Below are 16,933 nucleotides of genomic sequence, written 5' to 3'. Positions count from 1 at the left end.
AAAAAGATATGCTGCATTACGTTACTGGCGATGTCGGTATCCTCCTATATTCAGAGAAGAACTGTAATTATTCGTTTAGAATTTTGATTGATGTGCAGAAGAAACATAGAAAAAAAGATAAACTGAGGTCGTCAAAGAGCGTTATGAGGAGAGTAAACATAGGATATGAATGACAGCTGCTCAGTAACAAAATGATTACTGTTACAAGAAGTGGTGACAATAGGATTTTAATGGTTATTAAAAGAAAACTGGTGTGAGCAAACTAGGCTTCAAATTGAAAAGTAATTCATTAATATAGAAATAAAGAAGATATAGTAGTGACTGGTAAACTATAGGAAAGCGGGGAAGAAAAAATGGATGCTGTGCAGAGTGGATGTTGTTGTTGTTGTGGTCTTCAGTCCAGAGACTGGTTTGATGCAGCTCTCCATGCTACTCTATCCTGTGCAAGCTGTTTCACCTCCCACTACGTACTGCAGCCTACATCCTTCTGAATCTGCTTAGTGTATTCATCTCTTGGTCTCCCACTACGATTTTTACCCTCCACGCTGCCCTCCAGTACTAAATTGGTGATCCCTTGATGCCTCAGAACATGTCCTACCAACCGATCCCTTCTTCTAGTCTAGCTGTGCCACGAACTCCTCTTCTCCCCAATCCTATTCAGTACCTTCTCATTAGTTATCTGATCAACCCATATAATCTTCAGCATCCTTCTGTAGCACCACATTTCGAAAGCTTCTATTCTCTTCTTGCCCAAACTATTTATCGTCCATGTTTCACTTCCATACATGGCTACACTCCATACAAATACTTTCAGAAATGACTTCCTGGCACTTAAATCTATACCCGACGTTAACAAATTTCTCTCCTTCAGAAACGCTTTCCTTGCAATTGCCAGTCTACATTTTAATTTTATATCCTCTCTACTTCGACCATCATCAGTTATTTTGCTCCCCAAATAGAAAAACTCCTTTACTACTTTAAGTGTCTCATTTCCTAATCTAATTCCCTCAGCATCACCCGACTTAATTCGACTACATTCCATTATCCTCGTTTTGCTTTTGTTGATGTTCATCTTATACCCTCCTTTCAAGACACTGTCCACTCCGTTCAACTGGTCTTCCAAGTCCTTTGCTGTCTCTGACAGAATTACAATGTCATCGGCGAACCTCAAAGTTTTTACTTCTTCTCCATGGATTTTAATACCTACTCCGAATTTTTCTCTTGTTTTCTTTACCTTCTTGCTCAATATACAGATTGAACAACATCGGGGAGAGGCTACAACCCTGTCTTACTCCCTTCCCAACCACTGCTTCCCTTTCATGCCCCTCGACTCTTATAACTGCCATCTGGTTTCTGTACAAATTGTAAATAGCCTTTCGTTCCCCGTATTTTACCCCTGCCACCTTCAGAATTTGAAAGAGAGTATTCCAGTCAACATTGTCAAAAGCTTTCTCTAAGTCTACAAATGCTAGAAACGTAGGTTTGTCTTTTCTTAATCTAGCTTCTAAAATTAGTCGTAGGGTCAGTATTGCCTCACGTGTTCCCATATTTCTACGGAATCCAAACTGATCTTCCCCGAGGTCGGCTTCTACCAGTTTTTCCATTCGTCTGTAAAGAATTGGCGTTAGTATTTTGCAGCCGTGACGTATTGATCTGATAGTTCGGTAATTTTCACCTCCGTCAACGCCTGCTTTCTTTGGGACTGGAAGTATTATATTCTTCTTGAAGTCTGAGAGTATTTCGCCTGTCTCATACATTTTGCTCGCCAGTTTTATCAGGACTGGCTCTCCCAAGCCTGTCAGTAGTTCTAATGGAATGTTGTCTACTCCCGGGGCCTTGTTTCGACTTAGATGGATATGCAGTCACAAAAAACACATGTGTTGATAAAAAGCATTTGAGTAAATAGAAAAAGAAAAAAACGAAATCAGGATGTTGATTAACACCATACAGATAAGAAATATGAAATTAATTGGACACTAAGTTCAGTACAATTAGAACATACAGAAGAGCATCGAGGGAAAAACCAAGGAAGGAAAAGACGATGCAAGTACCGGTACATAAAATTCATACTGAAAATTGTGATCACTGAAATTAAGAGAGTTTTATCTTTTAATTCTTGGATGCCAAATGGTATAACATTTTGGCAAAAATTACCAAAGCTTGTTCACATTGAGACACATACAGACTTCACTTACCCTACTTTCATCTACTTATCCTGTTTTTGGTTTACCCTATTTATTTCACACAAACGCCGACAGGGCAAGTTCCACTAACACACCTTCGCATTTCGTAGCTATTTTAAAATAGGTAAATGCAGTAAATCCTTACGTTGTATAAAATAAATAAAATAAATAAAAAATGTTATGTTATGTTAAATATGTTAATTATTCTATCTGTATGATGGTGATTGTGATTGCAATTGTATTTGCTTATCTGGAACGTGGACGTTTAATTATTCGGTATCAGACGCTTGACAATGGCTTTTTCGTAAAGGCAATGTTACTCGTAGTTGACCGTGAAATAAAACTGAATAATCGGACTTCGTAATTAAATCGTTTCCAAAGACTGCTGCGGTAGGTGCGGACTCATAATCTAAATCTCAATATTACAATAATTTGCCAGCCATGCCAATACGTCGTACAGAGGTGATTGTCTACTAAACATAAAAAAGTTACACAGTTAGTTAAATCAGATATATTCAATGAATAAGCCTACAGTTCATAATCCTACTTACTTTTATAAATATAAATTCTTTACAGAATCGAGTGCCTAGTGTGGTTGCAACTCGCAGTATTCTTCTATAACATGAAATATGACGGTGTGCCAGACAATAAAATAAAATACGTGCTTCTCGCACCACTTCAACCAGAGCTCTCCCTTTCTTAATCAAACATAAGAGTAACGTAATTGTGCTTTTGTTTTATCAGCGACACAGCGCTGCAGTTGTGTGCCATAGGCTTTATTTATTTGTCACTGATTATTTATTTAATTAATATTTCGCGTTTCCGAGGAAACTCACGCTCGGCATGCAAATGTGCCTTTATAGTTGCTTGTTTAATGGTATTATTTGGGTATTATTTTCGTTTTGGAACCTCGTAGTAATTATATTTATTTTTTGACTACTCATGTTTGTTTTCTTTCGACTAGTTCCTGCGACTTGTGCTACGACATCGCTTCTGTCTGTTCGAATAAAAATTTAATTAACAAGCTAACAGCATCAACAGCTGAAACAATATGGACCAGATTATGAGGAGCAGGAAATGTCTGTAATAACATGATGTAGCAGAACGCGAGACATCAAATAGGGCCGAAATTTCTGCAGAATGATGCTTCACGATGCTCGGTAGTGGACGGCGCTGTAGCCCACGGAGGCGGCACGCTGCGCGCATGCGCAGGGTGGCTCCCGCCTGCTTGCCTCCTCGTCTTTCGCCTCCACCACTTCTCTCTTCTCCCTCCCACTTGCATTCCTACCCCGCGTTCTCCCAGCCTCCGGTTCGCGCGCAGCCCGGCAGCACACGCGGCTGCTGCGGCGAGCCAGTGCTGCGATGGCTCGCCGCCGGTGCAGAGGTCGGAGCTGGCTTCGCCGCGCGTCTTTCTGGTTGCTGGTGAGTGAACGGGCTAACCGAGCACAAAGGCCGAGCGCTCACCTCTCTGGGGCGTCGCCCTGATATCACACGTGCTGCTCTGTCGGAGTAAAGGAGCAGCGCACAGCTACATTATGCTCACAGTCACTCTTGTTGGTGAGCAGTTATGAATAACACGTGTTTTAGATGGGAGATTTTGCAGTATTTCCGAAGAACATTCGCCTCAGTACCACATTTACGCTTATTATGAAAAGTATGATCTTATGGGGTATGAGGCGAAATTTGTGACTGGACTGAGGGTTTCTTCATTGCGCGGACGCAATATGTTACTTTGGATGGGGAGTGATCGACAGATGCAGAAGTAACTTTCTGTTCACGTCGTAAATGTATAACCTTGCGGACAATATTAATAGCAAATCTCAGACTTTTCCCAGATAATGCAGTTATGTAGAATGAAGTACAGTCTGAACAATGCCGTACAAACATTCGGTCAGACCTTTATAAGATTTCAAAGTGATGCGAAGATTGGCAACGTGCTTTAAATTTTCAGAAATGTAAAATTGTGCGCATTGCGAAACAAAAAAACGTTGTCTTCTACGAATATAATAACTGTGAGTCACAGCTGGCATCGGTAAACTCAAATACCTTGAAGTAACACTTAGTAGGGACGTGAAACGGAACAGTCACATAGCCGTGGGTAAAACAGGTGTCAGACTTCGGTTTATTGGTGGACTACCAGGGAAGCACAGTCAGTCTGCAAAGGAGGCTGCTTACAATTTACTTGTGCGACTCATCCCAGAAGTGTGTGGGACCCGAAACAAATAGGAATAACAGGGCAACATGAAATGTTATAGTTTTGTTTCACCCGCGGGAGACTGTCACAGAGATGTTGAAATAACTGAACCGGCAAACTCTTAAAGACAGACGGAAGCGATTTCGAGAAAGACTACTAACAAAGCTTCAAGAACTGTCTTTAAATGATGATTCTAGAAATATATTACAACTCCCTACACATCGTTTCCATAGCGATAGTGAGGACAAGATTAGATTAATTACAGCAGGCAGAGAGACCTTTAAACAATCATTCTTCCCGCGCTCCATGTGTGATCGAACGGGAAAAGTACTAACAGGTACAATGGTATGTACCCTCTGCCACGCACTTCACAGTGGTTTGTAGAGCACAGATGCAGATTTGTGACGCGTTTCGGGCACCTCGTGCTCATTTTTAGCCAATAGGGCCCACTAAAAAAACTGTCACATTTAACAATTCCTTGCTGCAGACCATATGGTGATGTTAATTATATTGCCAGACACTACCATACAAAACCAACTTAGGCGCCATCTTCTCGTTGCTGAGTGTATCTTTTTAGGGCTTCTTATTGCTGACAATGTCAGTCTTCCCACATTTTTCCCGATCTTCTGTCACCCTTGGGCTTGAATGTACATATCTTTTCTGGTACAAGGGTGTGGTCGCGACTACGAAACTGATTTATTAATTCTGTCCTACAGCCCTGCATGCTGTCTCACGCTGAGTATTTGTAATTCTGTTCCTCTGTCTACATTTTTCCCCTGTCTCTTCTTGTCTACCTTCAGCTTTTCTCAAAAACGTAATGCTGGAATTCCGAAAGAGTATATTCCTGGAAGAGACGAGCAACATATTACTTCCTCTCACTTACGTCTCGCGAAATGATCGCAACGAGAAAATCCGAGAAATTACAGTTAATGTGGAAGTTTACCGTCAATCCCCCACGCACCATTTGCAAATGGAACAGGGAAAGGAGGGAGGGGGTGGATAGAGATAGTGGTATCAGAAGTGTCCTTTGCCACACACCGTAAGATGGCTTGCAGAGTACAGATGTAGGTGTACTATATGTAAACCATTTTGCTTCTTTTTCATTAGAATTCACATTTGACTTCCATATAGTAAAGCAGGAATATCCATTAGCTGAAAGTCATCACAGTCTCTCTCCTTACTTTTTTTATATTTCTGGAACGTGTACCACCAACACAATTGTATACTTAAGACAATTTTCTGATACTTTGAACTTCTACTGATATGTTATTACGACAGGCAGGTTTTTTCCTGGTGTAACTAATACATACATTATCTCCATGTTTCTCTGGTGGTGAACTTTTTTTTCTGTTTTCTCTTCATTAAGAACTCGGTCTTTCGAATATATAATTATAAGAAAATTTATACTGAATGCTAAAATTAACTGATGCTTTAGACCGCTCACTACACAGTTCCCGTTAAATCAGTTTTTAATAAACCAGGTTTTTAAATTGGGCAAAAAAGTTTAAAAAATTCTTCCTAGCCCTGTGCACGTTTCTAATCCTATATGAATTGTCCTGAAAATTTGTGACAGAAAATTTTTAATATCTACTAAAATACTTATAGGATTTAAAACACGAGAACGTGAGGCGCGTGCAATGAATATATTAGGAAGAAGGTGAACTCGTATTTACGCATTAATGACGTATTACATGCGCCCCACATGTTCCCTTTTAAATCTTACAGTAGCTTCATTCACAGTCACAAATTTTAGGGACAATTTGTATGGCCTTAGGAACTTTACAGGGCTGGGAGACATTATTTAAAATTATTAGTCCGATTTAAAAACATGGTAGATTAAAAGCTGATTTTTATTTAAATAATTTTTCTGTATTTTAGTCTTGTGTGTGAGAAATTTTTCAGTCCATTTCTAACATTCTGATGAGATTACAAATGTGTTAAATTCCAGATTTATTTCAGTTTCTCTTCACCTACGTCAACCAATACATTGCTCTCTCCAACGTATATCTCGCGAAAATACCGTGAAGGCAAAAATTAGAGAGATTTTAGTTCAAACGGGAGCTTCCCAGTAAATCAAATATGAATTAAACATGCTATGTAGTTAATGAGTACCAAACCACCAACAATGTACGTTCAGAGGTCTGCTATGATAAGCAGGAGCACCTGCGAAATTTGTCAGTGATGAAATTAGCGTTCACAGTTCTCGTCGAGCATAAAAGAAAACGGGCATGTAACTTCCAATGTTCGCCTGTTCAGTAACAGCTTCACGTCTTCTCTCATCGTTGTCTTACTACAGGTACTGCTAGTACTACATTTTGCTGCTCTAAAACACGACTTGTTCCTAAGTTCGCAACAGTTCTTTCATTGCTGTTAGCAAAATATGACGCTGCAAACTAAGCGAAAGATTCAGCCACTCTTAGCGGAATGTAGCACAGCTTCTTTGTTTTCAAGCTATCAAGTTTTCTAAGCCACCTATGTAGGGAAGATAAGACACGCTGGTTGCGGTGGTGTTTAATTCTGCGGTAGTCGCTTATCATCCTGGTGGTAGAAATTGTGGTAGTATCTGGCTAGCAAGGGGAGAGGTCGTAGTGTATAGTTCTTAATCGCCATACTTTCGGATAATTGCTTAATTTAAGTTCCAGACGCTTCGCAGTGTCTTGCGCTAATGAACCAAAACATTATTACTACCCGCTTAATAGCGCGTTGGTCCACGTTCGGGACGCAATACAGCGACACTCTACGTGGCATGGCTTATTTATAGTCCTTTGTAAGTGTCCGGAGGTATGTAGCACCAGATGTCTACAGACATATCACACAGTTCCCGAACATTACGGGCGAGTAGTTTCTTAGCTCACAGCTGGCGCCCGGTAGCGTCCCAGAAGTGTTCGATCTAGCTCTGATCGTGCTAATTCTGTGCCTCCGTCATTAAGTGACTTCATTATCTTGTTCCTCACACCATTTTAGCACGAATCTGGCCTTGTGACACGGGTAGATATCCTGCTGAGAGATGGCATCCCATCGGGCAAGACATCAAGAATGAACAGTTGCAAGTGATTCGCAATAACGTTCATGAAGTCCACAGCTGTTATGATGACTCCGTTACCACCTCAGGTTAGGTGGAAGCTCCGGGGAATATCAGCCATAGCATAATAATCTCACCAACAGCGTGCGTTCATGGCGCAGTGCGTATTTCGAGAAACTGTTGGTCTGAATGCCGTATCTACCACCGACCTGGCGTAACAATAAACGGTATTCATTCGGCCTGGCGACACGTTTCCGTTGATTCACCGTCCAGTGCCGATGAGCCTCTGCCCACTGCAATTACGAGGGGCGTTAATAAGTAATGCAGCACATTTTTCTTTTCTGAAGCCAGGTTGGTTTTATTCACTATTCAAATACACAATATTATTCCCCAATCTTTTGGCTACAGAACTCTATTTTTCAACATAATCTCCCTTCATTGCGACGACCTTACGCCGCCTTACTGGGAGGGTCTGTAAGTACGCATGGTACCATTCCACTAGTCGAAATCGGAGCCAACGTCTTGCTGCATCAATAACTTACCCATCATCCTAGTTCTGCTTCCTACGGAGTGCAACCTTCATTGGGCCAAACAGATGGAAGTCGGGAGGCACGGGGGAGATTGGACTGCTTTGCGCGGTCTTGTTGCGATGATGACAGACGCCTCGCCCAACGACTCGACTCGCTTTTGTTCACTGTAAGGTCTCTGTAGACGTTCTGCAAGCTCCTATGAACATTTGCGATGCTGTGGTTATGCGCCAATGACAGCTCTTTTCTTGGAACGCACCTCCACGACAGACGCCATTTTGAAGACTATGTGTAGCGCCGCCACCAATCGAAACTTCATGAAATAATAGGGGCTGAAGCAGGAATAGTCCACGGTCTTTCATAACAAATTTCGCATTTTTTCAACCGGAGTTGGCCGAGAAAAGAATGTGTTGCATTACTTATTGAACGACTCTCGTACAGTTGACGATGTCTTTGTGTCAACATGGAAAAGTGTAGGGGTCGTTTGCTCCGGAATCTCATGTTCAGCAACGTGTGCTGAACCGTATGCTTCAAAACAGTTGCACCTGCTCTAGGGCTGTATCCTGTCTTCAGACCTGCCACATATCGTCGCCTATCCTGCTTTACAGAGTGGGAAAGCCTCCGACGTTCACATTACGTGATGAGGCGCGGACGTCCAACATCTAATCGTGGTTTTACCAGCCTTCAACTATTTTCCATAGATGCCCACGACAGTAGCACGCAAACAGCCGACCAGCTTCGCCATTTCCGAGATGCTCTTTCCCAGGCGCCTGTCCTTCGTCAAAGTCACGAAAGCCAGTTGATTTCACCATCCTATTCGTAGCCTGTATCGTTGCTAGAATGACTCCATATTCGATTCTGTTTCCCTTATATACTTTCCTTACCGCACCACATGTCCTCATCGCCACCAAGCAGCAGTCAATCTCGCGCTTGGCGATGGTCATATTGATTTGACTCATTACTGAATGCAGTGAAAAAATGAGGAAGTTAAGCTCGACGCCTTCCTTAATGCTATTCGAAAGGAGACAGCATCCTCTCCTTTCGTTGTCAATATCTCACACAGTACTTTGAAGACACTCCAATCCACACGCACTCATCACGGTCGACGTCCGCAGCTCGTGGTCAAGTGACGCGGCACGGTAGCTCAGCGTGTTCGGTCAGAGGGCCCTCTGTAATTAAAAAAAAACTGAGTAAAGAAATCAACGATCAACTTGAACGAATGCCATGTGACGTCCGCCCAGACCAAGTGCAACGAACTACACTGGACAAAATGAAAAATAATAAAAAAGTGGCTAGCGTTGCTGCCTCTGGATCACGGGGGTTCCCGGCTGGGTTGGGGATTTTTCTCTGTCCGGGGACTGTGTGTTTGTTTTGTCCTCATCACTCGTGAAAGTGGCTAAATTGGACTGTGTAAAGACTGGGACTTTGTACGGGCGCTGATGAACGAGCAGTTGAGCGCCCCGCGAACTAACCATCATCACAGTGTACTACACTAAAACAGTCACACTTACAACCTAGCACTCACTCTTCGTAAGGGAAAGATACCCAATGAATCCGAATAAAGAAAGTTATTCTTATATAGGCGACTTTACCTGAAGGGATATCCCAGACGACAGTTCCACACGACATGTATTGTTTCTAGCACTGACTAACTCAGACATGCTGACCTGAAGCTTCAGTTCGTTTGGTGTCCGAATCATCAGTCCTCCTAACACGCATTTCTTTTCTATAAGCCATGTCAGTGATCCAGATAATGACGATCACTGACAATAGTGCTCGTCAGTCTTTAACAACACGACACAGTCATTCAATGTCTTTGGACCAGATCCGCAGTAAAATGTTTCAAAGACGTGACATGATGTTTTCTTTAGCGTACTCCTCGAAGACCTTTAACATTGCCTTTCAGAATAAGGTATACATCTTGAAGACAAATACAGTATCAGCTTTTAATACTGTTTTCTTTTTGCAGTCTACCCATAACAGCACTTGGCCTCACAATCTACGAAACAGGCAAACTCAGCCACTTGCTGTTCCTGCCATTCTTGGAGTAGGATTGATGTACTGGAAGAAGCTTCGGGATCCAGACGTGGCATGTTTTCGGTTTTCTTCGCACTTCATCTTCATTCAGAGTTGTATAATAGTCAAGTTGAATTCAATAATTAACTTATTAGGCTTACAGAAAATTTTGTGCTTTCGGTAAAAAATTTCCAGGAATGTGACTGCGTTGTCATATTGCCATAGTGATCGATATTTCGGCGAGTGTTCCAAGGGCACTTCATTTGGTCCGGGGAGGATGGGAAGCTTATTTACTACTTGTCGAAAGCCACGTTAAATATTGTGTACTAGAGCTCATCCTACTGTTATCATAGCTTATCAAGTTTTTGATGCTAAACTAAGAGTACACGATCAAAATAAGCTCCTGCATATGGAATAAACGAAAAACAAATCTAGGAACAAGGGGGTCATTGTGTCCCCCTCCCCCGTCATCTAAATTTCTGTTTCACATTTGTCTCGGTCAGTGAACCCTATCTGTAAGATTCTCCCACCTTACACTGTTCTTCTTACACTATTTCATCTTTCGTTCCTTCGATGTGATTAAGCGATTTTTTCTTTTCATATTTTTTCGTAAACTCTTTCTCCAGTGACTGCCTACATCATTTACACATGAATTGTTTCCTTTCTCCTGCCTTAAAACTGCATCCAGCCTTACACACGTTATTCGTAGATCAGCGCCTCAGGGATTCATCGGTGTTTTTATAAGCGAGTCCGTTGCCCAACACATGTATTATTAGGTTGGTGCAAAAGTTCTTACCGTTTTTGTTTTGCATGTCGGTATTACAGTTACTATGGGTTTATTTATCTATTGTCATCTTTTATTTGTAGTCCACTGTTGTTATTTGAGTTGCCATTTTGTCATTTGGAGATCGTAAGTGGAGTTGTGGACGCTATAAAATGGAGTGCCAAGTGCAGAAATCAAAACAATTCCAACATATTCTTCTGTATGAGTTCAGTACAGTGGCGACAGCAGCAGAGTCAACAAGAAACATTTGCGCCATGTCTGAGGATAATGCTATGGTACAGAAACACGGCAAGACTATGATTTTCTCCTTTTAAGGAGGTTCGTTATGACATTAGGGCTCTCCAGTTCGGGGTACTCAAGAACTTGCAAATGCGATGAACTGTGATCATTCCACCATTGTGCGACATTTGCCTGCAAAGGGGAACGTTTCAAAATTGGGTGTTTGGGTACCGCATGCTCTAAGCCAAAATCACAAAAATCAGTGGGCGACCATATCTGCATCTCTGCTTGCTCACCACCATCTGGCTCGTGATCAACACCGACCATTCCTATCCTGTATCATTACAGGTGACGAGAAATGGCGTCTTTATGCTAACATAAGGAAAAGGAAAGAATGCTTGAGCCCACTCCCCGTACAAAGACCTATTCGCCACAAAAGATAATATTATGCCTCTGGAAGAACAACAACGGTGTGATGTAGTATTGCTTCCCCGAGGTGCAACCATCACTGATGACATATATTTTCAACAACTGAGATGTCGTGCAGACGCAATCCAAGAACAATGACCAGGAAGACTGAGTGATGCTGCTCCACGATAACGGCCGCCAGCATTCTGCTAGACTGTCAAAAAAGACTGTACAGGAGTTGGGTTGGGAGGTCATCCCGCACCCACCTCAGCTGATCTTGCGGCCTCACATTTTCACCTCTTCCGCTCACTAACGAACAACCTTCTAGGAACTTACTTTCCGGATGAAAACGCGCTCCGAACATGGTTCCACGAGTTCTTCGCCATAAAACCACGTGATTTCCACAGTCGCGAAATCGAAAAGTTACTCCAGCGTTGCCAGACTGTTGTAAATAGTGAAGGAGAAAATATTCTTAATGACTAAAGTCTCCGTTATGTTTATCTGTTGTGTTCCTTGAAACACTACGAGCTTATGCACTAACCCAACATTTCTGCTTCTTTCGGGTCATAAGGGAAATTCATGATTATACAGTGTTTTTATTTAAAGCTGCCTGATCTGTGATGTAGAGCTATTTCGAGTTAACCTTAGCTTTCAGGTCTAATATTAACATCTTTTAGCACAATGTGACACGCTAGGGAATCCAATAATTCACGTTGTTTCGAAACAAGAAGGACTTGTGGCAATAACCTGTTCAGCTTCAGAAGTTCAAAGGCCTGGCCCTGACAAATGTATAACCGTTAACCCTTCCTTGTTAACCCCACATCCATCTGTGTTAGTCTGCAGTTGAGAAGAGCGAGCTGACTCATCAGGCCATGTTAGAATGTCATCCGACGTACAGACAACCACTAAAACAATTATGATTTAATTCCCCTCTCTGTCTATCCATCATCATTTTGATAGTAAGATCCAAAACGTCTGAGAAACCTTTTGAAGAAAGCCAACAGTTTAACGTTACGTCGACATCCAGATAATTAAAGATGAAGCGTTAACCCGAACACGAACGCAGACTTAATTAAGGAACAAACTCGGGATATAACTCAAGAAATTTTGTGAAAGAAGCACGTAAAACTTAAATCCAATTCAGTGTGCACGTTCGGTCAGTGAAACACTCCGAGCCAAGGTACAATGTAATTTACGTAGTAACCTTTGCACTCAAAATACCGCTTTCGTTTTAGCCTTATAGATCCCGATATCAGATTGTTTGTATAGAGTTAAGTGGTGAAATACACGCTATAGGCCGACATGTTTTGTTGCTAATTATGAGCAGCCATCGCACAGACTGTGCCTGATATCCTACACACCCCGTAAGCAGTAAAGACGCCACCTAATGACGTAAAGAAATAGTCACAAAGAAACGAAGAAATCTTACACTGAGATGACAAAAATCTTGGGGTACCTCCTAATATCGTGTCGGAACTCCTTCTGCCAGACGGAGTGCAGCAACTTGACATGGCATGGACTCAACGAGTGGTTGGAAGTCCCCTGTAGAAATATTGAACCATGTTGTCACTGTAGCCAACCATAAATGCGAAAGTCTTGCCGGAGCAGGATTTTGTGCACGAACAGATCTCTCGATTATGTCCCCTATATGTTCGATGTGATTCATGTCAGGCGATCTGGGTGGCCAAATCATTCGCTCAAATTGGCCACAATGTTGTTCGAACCAATCATGGACTATTTTGGCCCTGTGAGCTGGTGCGTTGTCATCCATAAAAATTACTTCGTTGTTTGGAAATATGAAGTCCACGAATGGCTGCAAATGGCCTCCAAGTAGCCGAACACACCCATTTCCAGTTCACACCATTATGGAGCCATCACTAGCTTTAACAGTGCGTTTTTCATAACCTGGGTCCTAGGCTTCGTGGGATGTACGCCACGCTCTAGCCCAATCATCAGTTCTTACCTAGTGAAATCGGGACTCATCTTACCAGACCACGGTTTTCGAGTCGTCTACGGTCTAATCGACATGGTCACGAGCCCAGCAGAGCCTGGCAGTTGAGCGTCCCACAAACCAAAAACCAAACGAGCCGACCGGCCGTGTGGCCGAGCGGTTCTAGGCGCTTCAGTCTGGAACCGCGCGACCGCTATGGTCGCAGGTTCGAATCCTGTCTCGGGCATGGATGTGTGTGATGTCCTTAGGTCAGTTAGGTTTAAGTAGTTCTAAGTTCTAGGGGACTGATGACCTCAGATGTTGAGTCCCACAGTGCTCAGAGCCATTTGAACCATTTGAACCAAACGAGCCCAGGAGAGGAGCAGCAGGCAAGGTCGTGCTGTTAGCGAAGGCACTCGCGTCGACCGTCTGCCGCCATAGCCCATTAACGCCATTGTCCTAAAGGATAGGTTCGTCGTACGTCCCACATTGATTTCTGAGCCTGTTTCTTTTCTGTTAGCACTGACAACTCTACGCAAATGTCACTCCTCTCGGTCGTTAAGTAAAGGCCGTCGGCCACTGCGTTGTCTGTGGTGAGATGTAATGCCTGAAATCTAGTATTCTAGGCACATTCTTGACACCGTGGATCTCGGAATATTGAATTCCCTAACGATGCGTCTAGCTCCAACTACGAGGCGTGATTTTTAAGTAAGTACCGTTTTGAAATTAAATAAAGACGTGTTAAGATATTTCAATAATTTTATTTTTACATGAAAGCCTGTACCTTTATCTACGCACTGACGCCATTACAGTCTGATTCTTCCTTGTTTACGTTGTGTACTGAGTGTTTAAGATGCCTCCGATAATCGTGAGTCCCGCCGTCTATGAAGTACGGGCTGTTATAAGATTTCTTAGTGCTAAAGGCCTAGAAGCGATCGATATTCATCGTGAGATCTGTGCAGTTTACGGAGAGAACATTATGAGTGATGGAATGTTAAGAAAGTGGGTGAGAGCATTTAAAGTTGGCGGCAGAAATGTGCATGATGAACAACGGAGTGGACGTTCTTCGGTCGTTAATGAAAGTTTGGTGCAGGAAGTGGACAACAAGGTGAGAGAAAACGGACGCTTTACGATTTCCTTCTTGCGGGATGACTTTCCTAATGTTTCTCGTAGTGTTTTGTATGACATTGTGACCGAGCACTTGAATTACCGAAAATTGTGCGCACGTTGGGTACCGAAAATGTTGACGGATGTACACAAAACCAAACGTTTAGACAGTGCATTGACTTTCCTTGAGCGGTACCACAACGACGGTGATGATTTCTTAATCCAAATTGTTACGGACGATGAAACATGGGTGGCCTACGTCACACCAGAATCAAAGCAAAAGTCCATGGAAGTTGAGGAAGGGCATCGTTTTGGTGCAAGACCATGTCCGCCCGCATGTGGTGAATCAGACCAAAGATCTCATCACATTTTTTCGATGGGAAACTCTAGATCATCCTCCGCACAGCCCCGATCTTGCGCCCAGTGACTACCATGTGTTCCTGCACTTGAAGAAACACCTGGGCGGTCAGCGTCTTCAAGACGATGATGAAGACAAAACAGTGGTGATGTAGTGGTTAACGAGTCAAGCGGCAGACTTCTATGAGGAGGATATTCAAAAACTGGCACAGCGTTATGACAAGTGCCTCAATATTGACGGAAATTATGTAGAAAAGTAGATTAAGGTACAGGCTTTCATGTAAAAATAAAATTATTAAGATATCTTATCACGTGTTTTTTTAAATTTCAAAACGGTACTTAATTATAAAACACGCCTCGTACCATTCCGCGTTCAAAGGCTGTTAATTTCCGTCGTGCCGCCTTAATCGCGTCGGTAATCTTTTCACATGAATCGTCCGAGTACAAATCACAGCTCCGCCTCTGCACTGCCTTTTTATAACTTGTGTACGCTATACTACCGCCATCTGTACAGGGCTATTACAAATGATTGAAGCGATTTCATAAATTCACTGTAGCTCCATTCATTGACATATGGTCACGACACACTACAGATACGTAGAAAAACTCATAAAGTTTTGTTCGGCTGAAGCCGCACTTCAGGTTTCTGCCGCCAGAGCGCTCGAGAGCGCAGTGAGACAAAATGGCGACAGGAGCCGAGAAAGCGTATGTCGTGCTTGAAATGCACTCGCATCAGTCAGTCATAACAGTGCAACGACACTTCAGGACGAAGTTCAACAAAGATCCACCAACTGCTAACTCCATTCGGCGATGGTATGCGCAGTTTAAAGCTTCGCACGGTTGAACGCGTGCGGGCAAGTTTCACGCGTAGCCCGTGGAAGTCGACGAATAAAGCAAGCAGGGAGCTAAACGTACCACAGCCGACGGTTTGGAAAATCTTACGGAAAAGGCTAAAGCAGAAGCCTTACCGTTTACAATTGCTACACGCGCTGACACCCGATGACAAAGTCAAACTCCTTGAATTTTCGGCGCGGTTGCAACAGTTCATGGAAGAGGATGCGTTCAGTGCGAAACTTGTTTTCAGAGATGAAGCAACATTGTTTCTTAATGGTGAAGTGAACAGACACAATGTGCGAATCTGGGCGGTAGAGAATCCTCACGCATTCGTGCAGAAAATTCGCAATACACCAAAAGTTAACGTGTTTTGTGCAATCTCACGGTTTAAAGTTTACGGCCCCTTTTTCTTCTTCGAAAAAAAACGTTACAGGACACGTGTATCTGGACATGCTGGAAAATTGGCTCATGCCACAACTGGAGACGGACAGCGCCGACTTCATCTTTCAACAGGATGGTGCTCCACCGCACTTCCATCATGATGGTCTGCATTTCTTAAACAGGAGATTGGAAAACCGATGGATCGGTCGTGGTGGAGATCATGATCAGCAATTCATGTCATGGCCTCCACGCTCTCCCGATTTAACCCCATGCGATTTCTTTCTGTGGGGTTATGTGAAAGACTCAGAGTTTAAACCTCCTCTACCAAGAAACGTGCCAGAACTGCGAGTTCGCATCAACGATGCTTTCAAACTCATTGATGGGGACATGCTACGCAGAGTGTGGGAGGAACTTGATTATCGGCTTGATGTCTGCCGAATCACTAAAGGGGCACATATCGAACATTTGTGAATGCCTAAAAAAACTTTTTGAGTTTTCGTATGTGTGTGCAAAGCATTGTGAAAATATCTCAAATAATAAAGTTATTGTAGAGCTGTGAAATCGCTTCAATCATTTGTAATAACCCTGTATATGTGCATATCGCTATCACGTAACTTCTGTCATCTCAATGTATTACGAAAATCACCAAGGTTGTAAATACCAGTCCCAAAAGCCTGCCCTGTGCATTCCCCAGTTTGATTCGAACAGTTCTGATCACAACCACGGCAGGTCCCGGCTCGCGGCAGCCGCGCGCCAGCCACCGTTCAGCGCGGCTGCCTTGACCTCGGCTACGACCGGCTCTCCGCGCGGCCTGGTCTGCGGCGCCGCGGAACAGTCTGGGGGCACGCCCGCCGCGTCGTCGCTGGTGGCGCGGCATGGTGTGGGGGAAGCGCTCGCCGCTCCGGAAGATTAGATACTGGCAGCGCTCTCCCCGGCGTTACTGCTAGGCGCGCCGCTCGGGGAGCCTTGTC

The 16,933-nt window shown here is 43.2% G+C and overlaps 1 protein-coding gene across 2 annotated transcripts in view; it reads left to right on the top strand.

Moving 5' to 3' along the window:
• Positions 1-3,529: 3,529 nt before the first annotated feature.
• Positions 3,530-16,933, top strand: part of LOC124711889 (NADPH oxidase 4-like) — a 196,820-nt gene continuing 183,416 nt past the window's right edge. The window contains exon 1 of one of the 2 annotated variants that reach the window (XM_047242132.1): positions 3,530-3,605. In XM_047242132.1, coding sequence (XP_047098088.1) covers positions 3,546-3,605 — 60 coding nt within the window. In that variant the 5' untranslated portion in view covers positions 3,530-3,545. Of the gene's footprint in view, positions 3,606-3,629; positions 3,741-16,933 lie in introns of those variants that run through there. The other variant, XM_047242133.1, reaches the window with a different exon arrangement.

The sequence above is a fragment of the Schistocerca piceifrons genome, chromosome 8 (genome assembly GCF_021461385.2).
Source record: "Schistocerca piceifrons isolate TAMUIC-IGC-003096 chromosome 8, iqSchPice1.1, whole genome shotgun sequence".
Lineage (NCBI taxonomy): Eukaryota > Metazoa > Arthropoda > Insecta > Orthoptera > Acrididae > Schistocerca > Schistocerca piceifrons.
This window is presented reverse-complemented; position numbering and strand designations above follow the sequence as displayed.